At 39.7% G+C, this 21,699-nt stretch overlaps 1 protein-coding gene across 1 annotated transcript in view; it reads right to left on the bottom strand.

Moving 5' to 3' along the window:
* Window positions 1–19,867, bottom strand: part of col14a1a (collagen, type XIV, alpha 1a) — a 98,435-nt gene extending 78,568 nt beyond the window's left edge. The window contains exons 1-5 of the mRNA XM_072460095.1: window positions 19,506–19,867; window positions 17,910–18,025; window positions 7,975–8,088; window positions 5,360–5,503; window positions 4,997–5,080 (exon numbers count right to left, since the gene is read on the bottom strand). Coding sequence (XP_072316196.1) covers window positions 4,997–5,080; window positions 5,360–5,503; window positions 7,975–8,088; window positions 17,910–18,003 — 436 coding nt within the window. The 5' untranslated portion in view covers window positions 18,004–18,025; window positions 19,506–19,867. The remainder of the gene's footprint in view (window positions 1–4,996; window positions 5,081–5,359; window positions 5,504–7,974; window positions 8,089–17,909; window positions 18,026–19,505) is intronic.
* Window positions 19,868–21,699: the final 1,832 nt, after the last annotated feature.

Genomic DNA, 21,699 nt, shown 5'->3' with positions numbered 1-21,699 from the left:
TGCCATGTCTCCTCCTTCCGCGAGGTTCATGCAGCCTCTTCGCTCTTCCCTCATGCAGCCTCTTCGCGTCTCTTCCCTCCTGCAGCCTCTTCCCTCATGCAGCCTCTTCCCTCATGCAGCCTCTTCCCTCATGCAGCCTCTTCCCTCATGCCGCCTCGTCCCTCATGCCGCCTCGTCCCTCATGCCGCCTCTTCCCCCTTCGGGCACCGGGATGCCGCCTCTTCCCCCTTCGGGCACCGGGATGCCGCCTCTTCCCCCTTCGGCCACCGGGAGGCCGCCTCTTCCCCCTTCGGGCACCGGAAGGCCGCCTCTTCCCCCTTCGGGCACCGGGAGGCCGCCTCTTCCCCCTTCGGGCACCGGGAGGCCGCCTCTTCCCCCTTCGGGCACCGGGAGGCCGCCTCTTCCTCCTTCGGCCACCGGGAGGCCGCCTCTTCCCCCTTCGGCCACCGGGAGGCCGCCTCTTCCCCCTTCGGCCACCGGGAGGCCGCCTCTTCCCCCTTCGGCCACCGGGAGGCCGCCTCTTCCCCCTTCGGCCACCGGGAGGCCGCCTCTTCCCCCTTCGGGCACCGGGAGGCCGGTCCGCCATGTTTTGGAGTCCTCCAAACAGCAGCTGGTTATATCAACTTTACCATGCCGATCATTCCCTTGGGACAAGCCCTGCATCTCCCACCTCCCGACCCTAACGTCTTCGGTTCATCACTCCAAAGTGTCGTCATTCTCATCCAGTCCATCAAGTTCCTGCTGCACTTTGATACACCGTTCTATCAGCCGGTTTGGGGGTTCTTTAAGACCAATGCTATAAGGATTGCTGTCTTCCTGTCGGGCCATTCATGTTCATGGCCGTCCAGTCCGATGACCCTGTATCATCAACAAATACATTCAGAACATTTACCACCGAGGTGGAACATTGACCCCAGTTCCTCCAACCTCAGCTACCACGTTTCACACATAAGCTCCGCTTCAGGTGCTTCAGTCCTCCTGGACCATCCAGCTCCGTTAACGTTCCTTCCATCATGGCTTCGTTCTACCCTCACCACGTTTAACCTTAACTAATTACTTCCCATTCACCTTCGACTACCAGTCACATTGCAAGAACTCAAGCCTACCCGAGTGGCATCGACGTCTCTTCAGGCGCGTTCCCCTGCTCAGGCCGTCTTGTCCACAATAGTTCTCCTCACCCCGGCATCAAGGAACTCCAACCAACGCTTAAGTCTTCCCCTAAAACAGCAGGACTACTGTGGTAACACGATCTATTCCGAGCCCCTTTGCAATCCGTCCAGACCTTGTGCACTGGTCGTCAAGTGGCACTTCCCAGCAGGACTCAGGATCTGGTTCATCCTTTACTTAAAGTCTGGTCCCCACATTTCCTACCAAACTTTTCCCACATTGGCGCTGCCACATCTGCCTCCAGTTAAGGCGTCGTTGACCGCCTCATATCGTGGAGCACTGGTTCTCCATGACTTTCCAGGTCTACACACACCATTACCTCCTCGTCCTCCATTCTGCCAATCCGCACTGCCTCGTTAAGCTTCTTTTGGGGGTATCGAGACCCGGGAGCCTTTAGCCCTCATCGCAAGAATACCCAAAACGGCATCAACTTCGTACATTCGTGTTGTTCATGTTTCTCCCCTGCCAATAAACACCTTGCATCGTATTTGGGGTCGTGGTCCTTGCTAGTGAAATGGAGATAAGTTTGTTATCTTAAGTTCGGGAGCAGGACCACGCCCCTTCCTACGCCCCTTCCTGCGGCTACACTACTTAATCATCCAGATCACACACACCTGTGTTCGTGATTTTCGTGCCACTCCCTCCCACCCTCTTTAAACTATTCTCTCCCACCCTCTTTAAACTATTCTAATTCATCTCCTAGATGGGGGTATTGAGGCCCGGGAGCCTTCAGCCCTCATTGCAAGAAGACCCAAAACGGCATTAACTTCGTACATTCGTGTTGTTCATGTTTCTCCCTGCAAATAAACACCTTGCATTGTATCTGGGGTCGTGGTCCTTGCTAGTGAATGATCAGAAAGTCTGGTGATGATTTATCTACCCATGATGTCACAAAACTATGAAATTTGAAACAAAGTGTTTTCTGAGACTAAGACTTACTACTCAAGATTAATCAAACTTGCATGAATGGAGCTCTATACAACTCTAGGTAAGCTTTTGACAAGGGAACAACTTTATAGTTAAAAATATTTAAAAAGTAAATTCTGCGTAATATGTGTCATTTAAAAGTGATCGTTGGGATTTGTTCACATGCAAACACCTGCTGAAAGACTAGACCTTCCAAGCAACCCTGATGACTACTTTTATCCAATAACTAATTATGACAGAAGGGCCAGGGCTGAGATTTCATTCAAATTGGACAGGCTTAAAGTGGGACTGCATTGAATTTATAGTTTAACCATTGAGGAAATGTGCAATTATAAATAAAACATTTCACTAAATAAAAAAAACTATGCCAAAAATTGTCTATTTTGCCTTCGTTTTGTCTTACATTCAGAGCATTTAATACAGAAGAAGAAATGTGTCCCTTTTAACATTTTGACATTTGATTTAAACAAAAATATTAGAGAATTTATCAAAATATGTGATTCAGGCAAAAACGCTACATCATGAACAAACACCATAAGAGAAGATAATTTGTCCTTCACTCATCCTCCACATCAAAGAAGACTGAGGCTTTTATTACAAGAATCCACAGCTGATTTCTCTATCGGCTGGATCTTAATGACCCGAGCTACAGAGGGACAGCCATCTGCTTCACTACTGCGGGCGACTGACCCACATTTGTAACAAATATAGTCCTGGCCACACCTTGAGCCCATACAAACACATTCAGATGACCTCCACCATAATATCACGCAGATGTCTAAATAGGACCGTTATCTGTGAGGAAACATTATCTAAGCTCAATTTCCAAAGTAAATAGACAACCACTATTGAAGAAAAAGTCCCAAGGTATTGTCCTTCTTTGACTAAACTTCAACACAAAGCCTCCACAGTCCTTTTGAACACAAATAAAGCTATGAGTGGGTGATAGAGACTTGATCTATTAAAAAAAAGGAAAGAATTGCAATATCTAGATGACGAAATGTAGAAAATGTTTGAGTAATTCATCAGCAATGTGCCAAAACGTGTGTGTGCCTCGACTGAGATCTGTAAGGACTGTACAAAAAGTGAAAAGTGCAGAAATATCACTTCATACACTTAATAAGAAGTAAACACATTTAATAAATCTAATACTGTAGCACAAAAAGAAGAAAGGTTAACTTCTTGAATCACAGTCAGCAAAACTATAATATAATAAATGCAGTTTAAAATCAGTTTACAAAGAGATAGTCTCATCTGGAAACGTTATTGCTTTTTCACATGGAAAGTCGCGTATAAAGTAAGTAATAAGATTATCTCTTTTCCTTGAGTCAGAAAGACGATTACACAGAGATAAGGAAATAAGATGTTGCAAAAGATTTCAGAAGATTCGCTTTTGGAGGCTTGGGATTTTCGATAGTAGTTTTTGGTGTCACTCGTGTCCACGTTTGTCTACAGACAGACAATTAGTTTACTTTCACGCTCCACGATGGATGGTCTGTTTCGACTCAACCGCAAACCTCTGTTTACATCCACAACACACAGTTAAACAAATTAGGAAACTCCAAGTAGTTATTTCCTGGACGTACCAAGACGCCTTTTAAAATTGCACTCTGTAAACCGGGCAGACATTTCCAGACAAAGAGCTGTATTAAGTATTCAACACACATCATTTAATAAGGCACACATTTCATCATGGTTAAGGAAAACCACGCTGAGACTAATTTGAGTCTATCTTTCTGAAACTCAGTCAAAATAAATGTATAGTCTGTGAAGCCGCAACGATCAAGATCACCTCTGAGAAAGTCTGCAGTACCTGTACAGAGAGAACTTTGCCAAGTGCAGACAATTAGGCAAGAGACGTCTTCCCGAATTTTGCAGATACGGTTTGAATGTGCAAAGCGTTCCATGGTCTTCTTTCTTTTATAAAACTAACTGTGTACAGCGCATGCCAGTGCCATGCCAGTGCACTTTGTTGTAAAGTGAGAGCACAAACTGATGTTCATGGATAACAATGTTTAACAAAAGCCTGCAATGAGTAACACTATTTCCACTTAAAGCTGGGCGATATGGACATCTTTATATTATTTTAGAGTATCAAAGGAGTACCTATAACGATAATCATAAGATATTTGGCACTTTGGCACTTTGGCACGTTGAGGTTAAAGGAAAATGTGAAAGGACTGTACAATGTCCCATAAACAAGGGAACATAATTTGTTGATTTTTTGCAGCGTTTTGTAAATGTTATACCCAATTAGGGATGCCGCAATATCAAATTTTATCGTTACAATTACTGAGATTATGACCAAACAATTGTGAAATCTTTAACTTTCTTTTATTCCCACTGTCAAATATGTTACTAATCTTCTAGTTTGTGACCAAACTAAAATCAAACATTCTGAATGACAAAATTAAGTAAATGTGTGAGAAAAAGCCATGTAGAAAAGTTCTTAACATTTAGATGCATTTTTTGGACTGTAGATTGAATTGAAAAGATCAAGTTTGTTTCAAACATTGTCATTTTTTTTGTTAGATTTATATGAGTATTGTGACCTGAATAATAAAGTTTCTCGATTACCGGTAACCTACAAATCATAACACCGTAACAGTATTATCATTTTGCATCATGAAAACAACATAGACAATATTATTGATAATTCAGTATATTTGACCACACACTTGATGCGGTCAATTATCAGACAATTGTAATGTTATGGATCCCAAAATTAAACAATTTTCTGTAAAAAGGAACCGTATTTCCATTATAACGAGACAGTTGTGTGGTGTAGTGTGTCATTAATCTAGTGCTACAGGTCATTTTAAGCAGCACTATGACAACAGAGTGGAAGACTCTCTAAACACATTCTAATTTCATCAACATGTGGAACCAGAACTTGTCTTACCTCCAGAAATCTCGTTGGCTTCATCTGGAGGCGGCGCTCCTTCTGTCAGCCTTTGGGGCTCGCTTTGGTCATCCTCCCTCTCCCCTGCAGAAGACATAATAATAAATAAAACGAATTGTTGTGTTTTCAATAGAACTAAATCATTACTAAATATACTCCCGTTCATAATGACATGACAAATGAAATGACAAAAGCAACAGGGCTACATAAAGGAAATTGGAGCTGAGCAAATTATATAGCAGTCGAAAACCGCCTATTAGACAAAAAAAAAAATAATTGAGGCAGCAGAAGAAAATTGCAACGGAAGATTATAGAAAATTGTAATTTAAAGATAACATTTAAATGGTTAAATGGGTGTCCAACCTTTATACGTGGCCTGCAGCGGTTTACTCTGGAGGCTGCCGCTGACCGCAGTCACGCTCACGGTGTAATGTCTGGACGAGCTGAAGTCTGTTATTATGACTCGGTGCTCAGTCTTAGGTACAGCAAGCTCCTTCTGATGACCGTCTATGGCACAAAGAGGAAAATTATATCTATTATTCATTTTGCATGGTAAAATAAAAGATATTTTTATGAAACATCTTCTTTCTCTGTTTTCCTTTCACCTAAAGTTAGATTTGTTATAAGCTGGTAAAAAACGATTCAGTTGTAGTCATCTGGACTACAATAAGTCAATTTAGTCAGAGATAGTTGTAAAATCATTTTCAAGCTAAAAGATCAAAAGTTGTTTGTTTCTCTAAAATGATGTGCCTCTTCACTTTCCTGTGGTGTGGCTGATGTGTTTTATAAGAACAATTCAATTGCTAATGTTAAAAAAGTATTATTTAAGATGGACTCATAATCTCATTATTAAATTACCACAATAGAATAATTTAATAATTTAAGATTTTTTTGTTACATGGCAAGTTTGCTGTGCATGTCCTGCAGTGTGACGGGAGACCAGAGAACATGTTAAAATATATAAAATAATGGAGTCACATCTAATAATATGGAATATTGTGCATTTTACTACAAATGTCATGCCACAGGCATAGCTGGAATATAAATATATATACATAATATAAACATAATAAATCATGTGCAGGCCAATTAAAATATTCAAAAAGTCCAGATGACCTTGAAAGGTGACTTAAAATACATAGTTTAGTCTTGATTAAATGAAGTCCATTCTTTCCTGTAGAAAAACTCTCACACAAAACAATACACTGCTTGTTTTAGCAGCACATTTGTATGCTGTTTACTATTAAGTACAACTTAGTTGCAGTTGGTTTAGCTCATAAATCACCAGCTGCAGGTCAAATGAAAGTGACTTTGACAGTTCAGACCAGAGTTTGACCTACAATAAACTGAAGCTTCAGACAAACTCAGAGGCAGCATGTGTCTTTGCCCTCTCCACAGCAGTTAATCCTGACAGCTCCAAGGGTCATATTATCAGCACCTTTTAATCGTGACCCTGCATCAATCTGGCCCTAAATAAGGTGTGAGTGTGCGCCTTCTCAGGTCATGCAACTTTTAAATTGTAAAGAGAAAACCCTACAAAGTACATTATACAGAGAAAATAAATCCATTGTAAATTGTTTATGTGTTTGTTTATTTGGCTGCAGTGGATCAGCAGTGCCTCGTAAATCGTTACATCAAATAAAACATATTCTTGGAGCCAAGCTTGTAATTGAATATATATTATAACATCTACATGCTTGTTTCCCTGGAGATGTTATTACCTTGCCTAAAATGTTCCACAGTATAGCATTACATTTATCTATTTACGTATTTAATTTCTCAAAAATACCTTGAAGAGGCTGAAATTATTAAGATTTATTTTCAACATTAAAATCACACATAAAACTCCTACAATGGAAACACAAGATGAATATACTTTTAGCAGCGACAAAAAATGCTATCACAAAGAAATGGATGACACAGAATGTAACGGCTATCAAGGAGTGCGCTAAATTATCTACAGACAATTAGAAAAAAATATTTTGAGTTGATTTGAAAATGGACATATTTACCGATCACGGGTATGAGTGGGACAAACATGCCAAAAGACAAATTCCAGTCACGCCTGATCTAGATTCTTAATGTATTTATTGAACCTTTATTTATCCAGGCTGGTTGATGGAGAACCAATTTTCATTTCATACACAGATAAAACATGAACTCAATCACACAAATTATTCATACCGCTACATTTGTTTTGCTTTGCTGTTCACGCTCTCTGTCTTGTTTTTGTTTGTATTCATTTTTCTTCAAAATTAATATCAAATTCCTTACAAACATGCATTCCTGTGACAGTGGATCGCCTCGCCACAGATCTGACCTGTAACTTGGCCTTGTGACGTTACCCGTGTTACCTGTGACATCTCCATGGAGCTAGATAAGTGTAATGCCATACGGTGGCACATTCCAGGCAGAGCAATAACATCTCTCCATGGAGACAAGCAGGTGACAGACAAACATTTGGTCAAAAAATATCACACTTTGACTTTGTAAACTATGTATTTATGGGGTTTACTGTTACTTATGCAGCATTTGGGTTTAGTCTTCAAATTCTGAAAACTAAACCAAACCAGAAATCAAGGACACTTTTGTGCCATTTGGAATGTAGAATCCAAACTAGGAGAATTCTTGCCATGGCACAATGCGCACTGGAACAATGCAATGATTAGGCCGTTATGTAGCAGTCCTTAAATGTAACTACAGGGGACATAAAGCTGTCGCTGTCTGAACCTCATCGGGCTGGTGCAGGTGCTATCAGAGTCTCATTGTAAAGTGCTGACAGGGTCTGTGTGAGCAGAAATTACAGCGCCTTGTCTCAAAACTTGGCTGAAGTGCTGAACAAATGTAGAGTCCAAATCTCCGAAACGATAATTACATAATCCATTTTCTGACAGACACAAACCATAAGCTCCACCAGTCATAAAGGCAAGAACTCCTCCTGGTGTGTGGGAGCGATATTGTCTTAGTAATAATGTTACCTGAAGTGCTGTAGGTGAAGAGGTAACTGTCGAAGTCTCCTTTAGGCTCCTTCCATGTAATAAGCAGTCTGTTTGGGCTAAGAACTTTGAACTTTAGCCTCCTCGGAGCTGGAGCTGAAAAAGAGAACATTTGTAGCATGACTATTCCACACCAACAGTGTAAAATGTAAGGTTAATATTAGTTAAGTAAAGTATGCATTAGGGCTGTAAGAGGAGGGTAAGGCTGTAACAATGAATCAGAATCACTGTGGCTCGTGGACTATTAAAATGCACACTATATTGCAAACGTATCAATATCGCAATATCGCAATATCGGCGGATGCAATAATCGAAGTGAATTAATACCAGGGTCCTGATTATCCTTGACCAGAGCTGGACTAATACATTAACGTTGAACATATTTATTTTAATACCACTGAAAATATTGTGTCAAAATGTATATTCAAAAATTGCAATAGTATCAATATCACAGCCATATCGCATAACGCAATGATTTCCAATATTGTGCAGTTGTTATCTGGACTATAAGACACTCTAAAACACATCAATAAGCACTATATTCTATACCTGGAAGCCCTCAGACCGGCACCATATTTTTGTCTGTATCTGGTTAAAAATGTATCTAAAAATCTACAATAGAAATAATGGTTTGACTAGGTGACTAATCGGAAAAAATAACTGCTGACTAGTTGAAACGTTGCAGCCCTACATTAATCAGTAGTTGGATTAAATGCCAGGAAAATAGAAAAATATAGCTTTGACTTAATTGTTTCATCATTGAAAGCGCAGATAAATCAAAGGGCTGTGTCTGAGAAGTACAGCACAGTGAGAAATTAATTATAAGTCAAATGAGTACAAGGAAGATTGAAATAATTCAACAGATGGTCACTCTCATAGCTCTCATATTGCTACATTATTTGTATGTCCAACACAAGATGAAGAAGGTTGTCTAATGTCAAGAATAAAATACAACATTTATTTCGCCAAAAGAATAATAGACCAATTATCTTTTTAAAAAAAACAAGGAAAAAAGGAGGCAGTTAGCTATACCTAACCTAAAATGGAAATGGTAAACAGAAAAGATACCAAATTATTTTGTAAATAAATGTGTCTAGTTCTTGTTCAAGGTGAGCAAAAATCCGCACAGCAAGGAACATGACCCCACCCAGAGGTTATTTCAGCTTTGTTTTGAAAGTAAGGCTTTAAAGGCATTATAGAAGTGATGTTTTCTATCTAAACAATATATCAGACAAACAAATGGTCCGCAATAGTCCTGCAGGCTGAGGTCTGCAGTAAAGCCGGACTGTGGTGACAGGAGCCATTGCCTTATGTCTGTGCGTGCTTTTGAAACATCATCTTTTAAAACTGGGAGGTGGTAAAAAAAGAAGGAGAAGGTCAGAATCAGACTGCACCAAACTGCGCAGAAAAGAACAGCTGCATTCAAGTAAACAAGCGTCGTAAATACAAGGAGAGCAGAGCCAAATGTAAGATTGAAAACACCCCAAAAGGAACCCACAATCTAGTATCTACATCTATGAACGCTGATGGAATAAGTTAGTCTCGAATATTCAAATTTAACTTTGAAAAAAAAGCTAAATCATTTTAATACAACTTGTCACCACATTTCCTTGGACTTTAGTCATGGTATGATCTCACTGGTACATGAAATGACAGCCCATTAAAAGACTTTAGTTTAAAAAAAATCACTTGGGTCTTAAATTGTCAAACATTTCCCCATGTTTGATAATAGTGTCATTTGACATTGCAGCTCATCGCTTTTTACATTTTAACCTTTTTTCCAATGCATAGGATGACGAAGATGGCGTAATTACACCGCACAATAGGAATCCATGAATAATTTACGCTAGCTTGGTGGCCGGCTAGATTATTACGCTCGTATCATTTAATGTGTGCTTGATAGTAGGTGAAGTAAGTTGGCAGACAGGATACCAATAACAGGCTGAAAATTGCCTTGAATACAGTGATCTTTGCTTTGCATGTCAATGAAGTCACACTACCGCACACACCACTCTGAGTTATCATTTAAAATTAACACAGTGTCACCCTCTCTTGCTCTCTCAGTCTGCCACGTCAAAGTCAACAAGTGAGAGTCTATTCAGTATTAGACAGCAACAATGATTAATGGATATGGACTAAACAATAAACAATGCCATCAGAAGGCTTTAATGTCCATAATAACTCATCTTTCACAAAAGGCCTATTGAAAAAAGGTAATTCAAGGCATCACATTATGGAGCAATTTTCCTCTAACTATTTTAGTCTAGATCATTATAGTCAAGGGCAATAGATATCGCTCTAAAAAAGCCGCAAGTTGTCCACGATAAATGAAGGATTGTAGGATTGTGCTTTTGTGTGTAATTAGCATTAGGGTTGAACAACTTTGGGAAAATGTTGTGTTTTCACAAATTGCAATTGTGATTAGATTTGCTATTAAAGTTCCAAAAGTCAAGATTCAGTTATTATATCCAGGAGCATTTACATTTGAGAAAATATTGAAATATGAACAATATATACGTATCAGGAGATATATCGCATTTAATATTGGTATCAGTGGTTTTCCCAGATGTTGGAACCATCCCATAATGAAAATGTAGCTGATGTTTGGCACCGCTATTGTTTCTTTTTCCACCCGAAGTCTCATGTGTCATTCTCAGTTTGTCCCCAGTGCAACAGATTTGACTTTTTGAACCGTTTAAAGAGTATAAATTGAAACAGAAGAGCAGTTAAGCCAAAATTGTGGCATTTAGTATCTCTTTCTAATTATTCTATCTATTTAGTGCTCTTACAGGATATATATTTCGTTCACAAATTGCCACCGTTGTGACCATTCAAATTGTGCTTTCGATTCGATTGTGAAGACTCTGCAGCCTTCATCAACCACGATCATTCATTTAAAAAACTTATGGAGTGGACGAGCCCCCTTCAGCTCCTGTCTGCAGCGTCTTGCCAGGGGCTAAACCCAAGCTTTTTGGCTCAGCCGCTGTGCCTAGTGCTTAGCAACACCAACCGGGGTAAATACTGTGGATAGAGTCGGTGAATCTTAATGAAAATATTGCAAACCCATCAATCTGTTCAGAGCCATATCTATGTCGGGCGCAACCTAAATGAGTGCTGATCTGGGGTACGAGGCGAATAATCTCATCCTCTCAGTCGCAGCAGAGTTGAAGATGTCAGCACATTACAAACTGGAAATATATGGATTTGAACAACAGAGCATGACCAGAAATGACAAGTTTGTGAATAAAGCTGCAGCTTGACAGTAACAGTAAAAGCTTGCTTTAAAACCCTTTGTTACACATCAACTACATTGTCCCTCTCTTTTAATACCTTTGGTTTTTATTCTACAGTATTACACGAATCATGACTTCATTAAACAGTCCAGGATCTACAAGTACATACGACTTTGTACAAAAGACTGATTCTGCAGCAAGGAAGCCATGAAAAAGACCCTTCCTGTGTAGTTTGCATGTCCTCTCATAAGGGCATCAACCCAAACATGCACAACAGGCAAACTACAGAGTCCGGGCTCCTCACCAAGACAAGGATCTGGAGATGGGCCCATAGCATTGCATTGCAGAGGACAAGACCTCTTCATAGACATTAAAGTATACCATCCCTCAATAAAATATGGTATAATATTAACATACAAAGTTAAAGAAAGTGGTTTAATAACGTCTGTATAGGGCTCTCACAATAATTACTATATCGATTTATCGTTCAATGAATGAAAGATGGAACAATAATTTATTTGGGCTAAATCAGTGTGAGTAAATTTTCTTTGCACTAATGGAGAATTTATATAAATGTATTGCAGCACAATAATATTTGAGAGGGTTCAATTTAATTACAAATTATTTACTATATAAGTACTAGAAGTTTTGTTCATATGTTTTACACATATTGTACAAGACTTTAACATTTGTAGTACACATGCAGGAAAGATCCAGGAAAGAAAAAGTTACTTTTTCAGACCAGAGTTTTTTTTTGTTTTTTTTTACGTGACAGTTGTGTCAAGCTTCTTCAGAGTATCATGTGATGTTGCCGTTACATGTGTTTTCTTTACACAGGTCTTTCTACAGGTAGAAGCAGGACGACAGCGTCATCTGCAGTTCAACTTCTTGAGGACAGTATCCCAGGTATATGAGAGTACAACGACCCCCTCGTCCCAGTTTATCGTCCTGTGGGCATGTTTCCATATTTCTATTGTCTCCTTAATCCAGTGACAATGTTTGTTGTTTTCTGCCCCAATAATGTTTGCTCCATCCAGTCCATAATGTGGGTTGTCTCCTGTCTCCTACAATGATCAGAAATGGCAGAAATGGAGTTGTTCCTGTTCGACTTTGTGTTTGTTTGTTTGTTTGTCTGTCTGTCTGTCTGTCTGTCTGTCTGTCTGTCTGTGTGTGTGTGTGTGTTTGTTTGTTTGTTTACTCTCTCACACCTGCCGTCCACTAGAAGACAGCGCCAAAACCTGTGTCTGAAAAATTGACCTTTTAAATAAATGATCAGAAGACCAAATGAACTTTATTGGACTGTCTAGAAGAGGTGGCACATTATTCTCCATCCTGCTCCCTGGTAACACCATGACAATATAGAACACTAGGCCAAACAACATGGCAAATTAGACTTTGCCCTGTTGTGTTTTGTTTTCAAACTGTGCCATGGGCTTTCACCTACAGCCCTCTGCCCACACAAAAGACCGTACCTTGTTATGATGTGTGCCAGACCACCGCTGTGCTTCCTGACGGGACGCTGCCGTCACGCGGAGGTCATGTCTGGCCACAAGGAAGCTCCAATGTTTTAGATCACAATTGTGCGGGTGAATTTAAGAAGCGTTTGACGCAGAAGTTTAAAGATGAACTGTTTGCGGGGTTTCCGTTTTGGTAGCTTCTTCCAACGGCCACATGATCACAACATTTTATTCTTGAAAGAAAAGTGGCCCACAAGCACGACCTTGCTTTACTCCCTCTTCCTCCCTTAATCTCTTGTCACTCCGTTGCTTCCTCATCCCCACTTTCTATCCTTTAATTCCTAGTTTTCCGCCTCCTCACTTTGGATTAGCCCAGTGCCTTAAGTTTTTTTATGGGTGGCAGTGGCTTGTTTCTAGGTTGTCACTGCCAAAAAAAAACTACTGTACATAGTCTGTGTGTGTTTATGGTTTTGGCTCCATGCAGCTCTCGTTTGATGGCGGTGAAGTGTGTCTCGTTGTCACCACATCACCGTTACCGACTGAGATGGTGCTTAACCCAAATCCACCGCGCCTTTTTATCTCCTCAGCTGCTCACACGCACCAGCTCTCTGCCTTATCCGGGGCTTTAAACTCTCTTTCATCCTGCATCCCTCCCTTCACTTACTCCTTTCCTTAGTGGCTTAATGTCGTTCCCCTCTTTTCACCTGTGTAGCACTTATCTGTCTCTCTCCTCTGCTTTGAGCGTAGGTGAGTATGAAATCTCCAAAGAGCGACTCACTGAACATTAAGAGTCTGCGGGATGAGCCCAGTCTGTGTTCGCTCTGGTGAAAGAAAAGACATGAGACTCTGCATGGCTGCCAGAGGAGCTCATCACATCCCTGTAAAATACCAAGAAGGTTCACTGAGCCTGGATCACAAACAAGACCCAGAAACCTAGAACAGAATTAGAGGCAGTGGGCCATGTTTAAATAAAGCAGAAAATATATTTTAAAACTTACTCAAATCACCTATTGCTTACAAAAATACCAGCACATTTGTATCACTGTTGAAACAAGAGAATGTATCACGTTTTCAAGAGCTGTATTACTCACAGAATGTTGCATAAAAATAACTAGCTCCTAACACATGCTAAGCTAGCACTTTTGGCCTAATTATCCTCACGCAGGTGTGGGAAATGAATTTATCATCCAAGTCAAATGAAAATGTATTCAAGTGTGCAGCAGAAATGAGTTTGATGACTATAACAGAAATATGAATGTCAAATATTTACCTCTGTTTTAGTCTCAAGCATGATTGTCAAGACATTTGATGATTTATATCTTAATGCCGCTTGGTTTTCTCAGTGAATTAAGAAAGTTGTTTAGCCACTTCGATTAATGACATAAAAGTTCAAACAAAAAAATAAAAACTAGCATGATATCCAAGAAGCATTATATTGAGTTTACCTCTCACCTTTAGTGCCCTTTAAAGGCCGGGTGGTGATACTGCAAGTATGCTCCAATCAATTAATTAATGTTATCTACTGTAGGCCTACTACTACTATACTACTACTACTACTATACTACTACTACTACTACTACTACTACTACTACTACTACTTCTACTACAAATACTGACTCTGACAAGTGGCTTGGCACAAAAGACAACCTCCAGAAAAAAGTTATCATTGGTCTCGTCCTTCTATAATCTTAACTTCCATTGTGTTTTGTTGACATTTACAAAGCCAACTGGGAAAGAGCTTTGTGATTGTAATCATCTGATTTTAAAGTGGATGATACTAAAAAGGGTCCAACGTGTCAGCAGCTTTGGTGCTTTCTTCTCATGCATTCTTTGTTTATGAAAAAAAAAAAAATCCCATCATTGACCCTCTTTTCTTCATTCTACCCACAGTTACTGTCCAGTTCACTCCCTCAGCTCACATTACAATTCACCAGTGCCGTGAACTGCACAGAAAATGTCTGAAACAATGTGAATATGTTCTTGAGCACATAATCTTCTGTGATTTGTTTTGGAGCATGTATTGAACAAGCTGTCACCTAATCAACAAAATCAATAAGCATAATTAAGTATGCACACAGTTAATTCACACTGGATTAGCTGCATCTTCATCTCTGCACCCTGCTAACTTGTGTAAGAAAATTTGGAACTCAAGTGGTCCATTTTTGTTATTTGTAAAATATTTGACTAAAATCTTGGCAAATGGCCACACTCAGAAATAATGCTTCCTCTATTCTCAATCACTGCGGCTTTGAAAACAACATCAGAAGGTGCAGGTCGTACTGGCTCCTCTGAGAGCACGGACGGACTAAATTTACATTTTCTTATTTGGTACTTTCTATGTTAAGACAATAGTAAAAAAAAAAAAAAAGTCAATGCTCCAGCTGCTTAAGACAAAATGCCCTTAAAAATATTTTTCTGCTGTTTTGCCATTAAGAGTACAGCTCACTGATTATCATTGTTCATAAACATTGTTTATCTTTATGTCATAAATAGATATTACAGCAGCCCAAATGGGTGCAAGAACTGAACTAATGTGCAATGATTCTTCATGTGAGAAGTTTGTTGTTTTGGAATTAGCTCCCTCGTCAGTATGGAGGTCCGTATCAGCATGCAGTTGTTGTTCACACAAACATCCTCCATGGGTAGAGCACAAAGTAATCTCAAATCCCTCTGAGCAGATGTTGCAGCTTAAAGGGGAAGCCAAGCCAAATTATTAGCTATCCCATGGTCTTTATTGAGGTGACTTAACAACCCACAGCCCCAAAGAGTCTGTGAGGTCGGCCGCTCCTCCACGACTCAGTAGAATCAAACCTCCGGCTCATTTATGCTGTGAGGCTTTTGTCCCACTCACAGTTTCTGCCTGAGTAATATGAAAAGCATGACCTATAGAACTGCAAATGAGTCCGAACATAATGAAATAGAGAAAAAAAAAACTGATCAGGAAACAGACTGATCTTGAACAACAGAACCAACAGAATTGTTGGTGAACAAAAAGAACCAAGTCTGTGACAAAATCCGTCATATGTGCAATTACTGTGAAATTCATGTGCCGTTTTGACACATATTCATGTGCAATTACTGTCTTGACCACATGCAATGGTATTAATGTATTTATTTATATATTCATTTATAATGTATTTTTATCTTTATTATTTTCCCCCTCCATCCCTTGTTGGGTAATGGGATGTTTTGTCTATAGGAGTTTTTGTTTATAGAAGATCTTCTACTGAGAGTGTTTTTCAAACTTCCTATAAGTGATCTGTTCTTCTGTATCTACCTCTGTATCTACCTGCGTTGCATCAATGGAATTTCCCCATGCGGGACAATAAAGGAATATCTTATCTTATCTTATCTTAAATGCTGTGAAGGAGTTCATTGGAAGGTATTTTCATTTTGGAGCATTTATTTCATATTGAGAAGTTTTTACTGTCAAAACTGACACTGAACTTGGGGTGAGGTGACACAGAAGAACTATGCAAACTGTCAAACTCTAAACTGCCAACTGAAATGTATAACTTTGAAGACAAAAAAAATTCTAAAAATGCTTATTGCAACTTAGAATTTATTTTGTATTTATATTTTTTAGACTTAACAGCCCTTGAATGAAATGTCTCCTCTGCATTTGAGACATCCTTCGGGAGCAGTGATTAACCACAGTGAGTTTACAAAAGTAATCAATACTAAAATTAGAATTGAAACCACAAACTGATTTCAAGAACTACTGTGTATTTGGGCCTTGAAGCCTTCTTCTGGCAGCAGGAAAAAGGCCAGCACAAAAAATGATAAAACACAAAATCAACCAATGATCAAAGGCCAACTTAGTAAATGACATTTGAAACATTTAAAAATAACTTTTGAACAAAATTGACAGACTTTGGACTAAATAGGACAAATATGCCGGACTACATATACGTTTACAGTGGATGTATTATGCCACACTTGTTTACATATTCACTCTGTGTCATGTTCACTCTTTTGTTCCGTTAATAAAGAAATATCGTAAACCATGGAACAGAAATCTCAAGGGCAACAGTACACAAACCCAGAATAAAATCAGGGTCATTTTAATTGTAAGAATATATCATCTATAGAACAGTCACTGGTTGCGTTGCTAAACCTATTGTCATTTACCGACATTCAACACGACCAGTAAACAATGTGGCTGAGTGTGCTGTTCTGTTGTGGGCGTGATGTTATAAAATTGACAAAGCTTAGCAAAGTGTATATAAAAAACAACACAATGAAGCATAATTACACTCACAAACGCTATAGATCTCCAGTTTGATTTGAGCAGGAATTATTATGCTTTCCTTAAAGGAGACATGTTGTTTTCAGGTACTTAGTATTGAACTATAACATAAGTAGATCATTTTACACTTTGTTGATTGAAAACTGCAATATTGATCTAAAACGGCTTAGTAAATAATAAAAATAGTTCCATTTCCTATTCAAACCAGCAGAACTGATTTTTGTTTTTGAAACGTGGCTACGTGAAATTTTAGAATCCTTTATATGTACATATAATTTTTCAGGGATGTGGGCGGGGATAGGGGGTAGGTGAAAACAGACATTTTAACCTACGCTCAAACTAGCACTGAAACCTGATATAAAGGACAATTCAAGATTATTCAAACATGCAGGAATCAATCCGAACATAACGTTGAGTAAACACATTTTGTAACAAGGCTGAAAATGCTTCTTTTCTAACTATTAACCAAGTAACCAAGTTAAAAGTTTGATTTATTGCACTGTCTGAAAACCTCTAAAAATCTGCAGACCTTTAGATGGGGCCCAGTTTGATTAAATGAGGTTTGCCGAAGTGACGCGATATATATTGTGCAGCACATTGCCCTGCAAATCATCCCAGCTTGAAGCACGTCTGTACAACACATTTATTAAAACTCCTCTGAAGCATGGCAGCATCGGCAGAGGCTTGACAGAGCCGGTGTGTTGCTGGGGCAAAAAGGCGGCAGAATATGATCCAAAGTATGAAATGTAAACGATCTGATTGGACTACCGGGATATCCAACAGAGAAGAGAAAATTTGGAAGCAAGGCTCAGGTGAGAAATGAGAAATGAGAGAAGGGCATTGGATATGGAGAAGGTCAGAGAGGTGAAGCTTGAGGCGGTGCAAGGAGGAGAGTGGAGAAACAGATGGGAGGACATCGGATGACCTGGTATTTGGAAGAGGCAGGACAAAAGAGTGCCTCCTCCTCAAAACACTCACCATGCTCCTGTGCAGTGGACGGTGAATGGGGAACCAGGGCTTGTAGCAGCAGAGGAGCCCAAAAACACCATCTGATCCTTCCTACTGACAACATCCTCACGGGCAGCAGTCTAGACCTGGAATACGAAAGATATTATCAATGGAAACAACAGAAGGCAAGCTACAGTTATTTGAAGAACACAATTGGTGCACAGAGTAGTTTCCAGAGCAAGATGCGGTTAAAAGCTATATCCGAAAATACAACTATTCAATCAAACATTAAAAAAAAAAAAAAAAAAACAACGACTAATTCATGTATTGTTAGTAGGGTTAAGTATCAATACCCCCAAAACAAGATATGTATCAATAAACTTAAAAGGAACCAAATTTGCCATTTCCTGAATAGTTTTACAATGGTAAAACACTGCACTATTAAATAAACTATTATTTGTGCTGAAAATCACCATTTCATTGTCTAAATAATTACGTTTTTTTATTTTCATTGTGGTAAGCCAATCGGAAAGGCTCGGTAGAAAGTGGTTTTGAAGTATTGAGCATTTTCCGTGAGTTTGAAACGTTAGTACTATAACAGCATCAATTGTTAGCAGTAAGAATGCTTCAGAGACACTTGTGAGCGGTCCTTTGCCTCAACGTCCTAAGCCCTGATCTGGAGTCAGTTGTTCTGTTTAATATCCACTTTGATACAATTACAGAGCAGCTGCCCAACAGTCTAGACTGACCACAGAGCAGCGGTTGGGGATCACGCCTACACAAATGGGGAAACAGTGGATCACTTTGTCTTAGAACGGGGAACAGAATTTCAGAAGAACTGTGAAGGATGGACAAGAGACAGATACAGAGATGAACAAACCTGGGAACGAGAGGACACGGCCAGAGCGCTGAGATTAGTGCAAACGGGACGACTCCTTATCACGTCAACCCCCTTCAAATTGACTCCTTTTACTTACAAGTCTGCTCCTCCATTAGCAGTCTACGTGCCCACTTTATCAGTTTTCTCCAGGGACAAGAGATGTAAAAATGTCTCAAACTTGTTGCATACCTCGTAGAATAGGCAATGCATATTTTTACCCAAGTCAAAATAGGTCAATAATTTTACATGTTTTATAAATAAGAACAATAGCTTTACAAACATACAATGGATTCAGTTTATCTAGTCTCTCCCACCGGTGCTCTCATAACTCACATTCAAATAGATAAATTATAACCATGATGTGCACACTGACCCAGCAGAGTATTCTTTGTATTCTTATTGTGTACTTTGCCTAATTTCATCGGGAACTCAGTCCAGAGGGCAATCTAGAGCAAACTACCAGTTAATGAAAAGCAAAATTTACAAGCCAAGCCTGTCTCCCTTGGGCAAGACATGCTGCTTGTAAATCTATGACAAATACATAGTCCCAAACATAATTTACCACTCCAATTGTAAGACTAGTATTCCCCAACCATGAGATTGTATTTTTACAGAGAGAATATTGTATATATAAATATATATACAGGTCATTATTAAAATGACCTGATTGAATCCATAAAAGTCCCGTGGCGCACACCTGAGCACTCCTTGCGTCTTAAAGGAATGAATGAAATGCGTTTACAAACCTGTTCAAACATCAGTTCCACGCGTCCTTCTTATTCCCAGTGGAAATCCTCAGAAAAACAAACGCTGCCTCTGCCGCTGCGCTCTTCTCCCCGTCTGTCTCCTCTTTCCTCTCACTCTTGTCCGGATACAATTCGGTTGGTCCGGAGTGGGTGTTTCTCGGCTCGTTATTCAGCCATTCCTCCCTCCAGCCATTCCTCCCTTGTCCCAACCCTTTTCTCCACGCGCATCCGAGCAGAGAATGGAGAGGCTGTTGTGGCCGTGAGCGACACACCACCAACCTGTGCGCTTCAACTTGCTCTGTGGGCGCTCTCTGCTCAGACCATGTGCTGCGGCGGGATAAAGGCTCGTTTGACTCGTGCGTCTCCGCGCGCTCGGGGCAGGTGCAGGAGCGCGCGGCTGTGCGGAGGATGGATGTGAGACACGGTGACGCAGGGCTCGCGCTAAAAGAAAGTTTTTACTCAAACTCACCAAGGTTTAAAACAACGTTCCGACGACAACAAATACAACTAGATTGGCTTATTTTATTTTTACGTTTTAGAATTGAGTTTCGATGCGTTATTATAGGCTAAATTATAGAGGCTAAATTTTGTTATGTTTTTTTTAATTAAAAACAATGTGGCAATAGAGACTGGGATAGCCTGCATATCACAATGTACGCTTTTGAAGGGGACTTGTGCAAAATCAAATTTGTTAAAGGTCATCATTAATTTACTGAAAGTTGTATTATGTTCTGCAACTGAGGCTCAAGTGCTCAGAAAAGTTCTGATTTCACCTACCCCTTATCTCTGCCCACTTCTCTGTACTCAGTTGAGATTAATTGAAAAGAAAAAAGAAAAAACACAAATTTACAAGTAATACATTGGGTAAAATGTCATGTAGACACGTTTTTTTTTAAAGAACAATTGCTGCTTGTTATGGGACTCCCTAAAACTTCACACATTTCAGTCCGGAGGCAAAGTTTAGCGTTCTACTTTTTTGCATTTACCTAGCTATTATGCCACACGTAGGTTATGGTTTGGTGTTAGGATTAGCTCTAGGGTTAGGGCTTTTGAACATGCAGTGCTATTCTCGCTTGTTATGGTGAAATCTCACAATGAAGAGGCGGAGCTTACCGTTATGCCGTTTTTGCTATTTTTATTACTAAGTCGTTTTACATCTATATTGCTGTGAATACTGAACAAAATGTAAATTGACAATCTACATCTGTGATAGTTCGATATTAAATACCTGCAAAGCATAATATGTATCCTTTAAGAAAAAATACACGGTCCAGTTGGTAAACTGCAAATGAACCCTTTACAGGGCTGTAGTGTTCAAATTAATTTAATATGGTGCTTACATCATTGAATCGTATTTGAAGATTGTGGACAAAAAATGCAGGTGAAACAATGAAGATGGATTGAAATGCAACTCACTGCAAACGTTGGATCAAAGGAAGAAATGTGATTGGCTTTGGTCCTAAAAGACCTTTAACAAATGTGACAAGTTTAACTAGAACTAGGCAGCGGCACCTTGTTTCAGAGGTCTTAGATTTATCTTTTTTTAATGCAGTAAGATTTGTGTTTCTGGCTATAACTCAACACCAAAACATAGAAGGAAAATAGAAGAAGAAGAAAAAAGAAAATGAATTCGTTCTGATTAATGTGCTGAGCGACTCCAGTTATATTTTGTGATGGACTGGGACCTTGTGCTCTTTGTAATCCTGTTTATAGACTACACGGTGACCCAGTTGCCTGCAGTCATGAGGAGCGATGTGGATGGAGAGGCGGGAGAAATGTGCCAGTGGCCGTGGGTTTAAACTTTGAGCTTAACTCCAGGTGTGTCCCTATAGGGGCCCCACACACACACACACACACACACACACACACACACACACACCCTTCACTAACGTACACATAACGCCTTTGCTAAACAACTGTCCAGATGCCATAAACACTATAATCAGCCCACGCTCTCTTCCTTCATCGCTTCCTGTCCCACTGCTTCCTCCTCCTCGGATTCCTCCGCTTCACACAAGCAGCAGACCACACACAAGATCAATGAGACAAGATCATTTATTCACTGATTCTCAAAGTTAGATTCTGTGACAAATCCTTTTTGACCACATTTCTGCTTGAATTTGTCTTGAAGATGTATTGGTTCTACTTTATCTGTACCACATGAATGCACACTCAACAAATGTTTCAGTAATTT

The sequence above is a fragment of the Eucyclogobius newberryi genome, unplaced genomic scaffold (assembly GCF_026437365.1).
Source record: "Eucyclogobius newberryi isolate DKJ021-1_F unplaced genomic scaffold, fEucNew1.0.hap1 SCAF_3, whole genome shotgun sequence".
NCBI classification, from domain to species: domain Eukaryota; kingdom Metazoa; phylum Chordata; class Actinopteri; order Gobiiformes; family Gobiidae; genus Eucyclogobius; species Eucyclogobius newberryi.
This window is presented reverse-complemented; position numbering and strand designations above follow the sequence as displayed.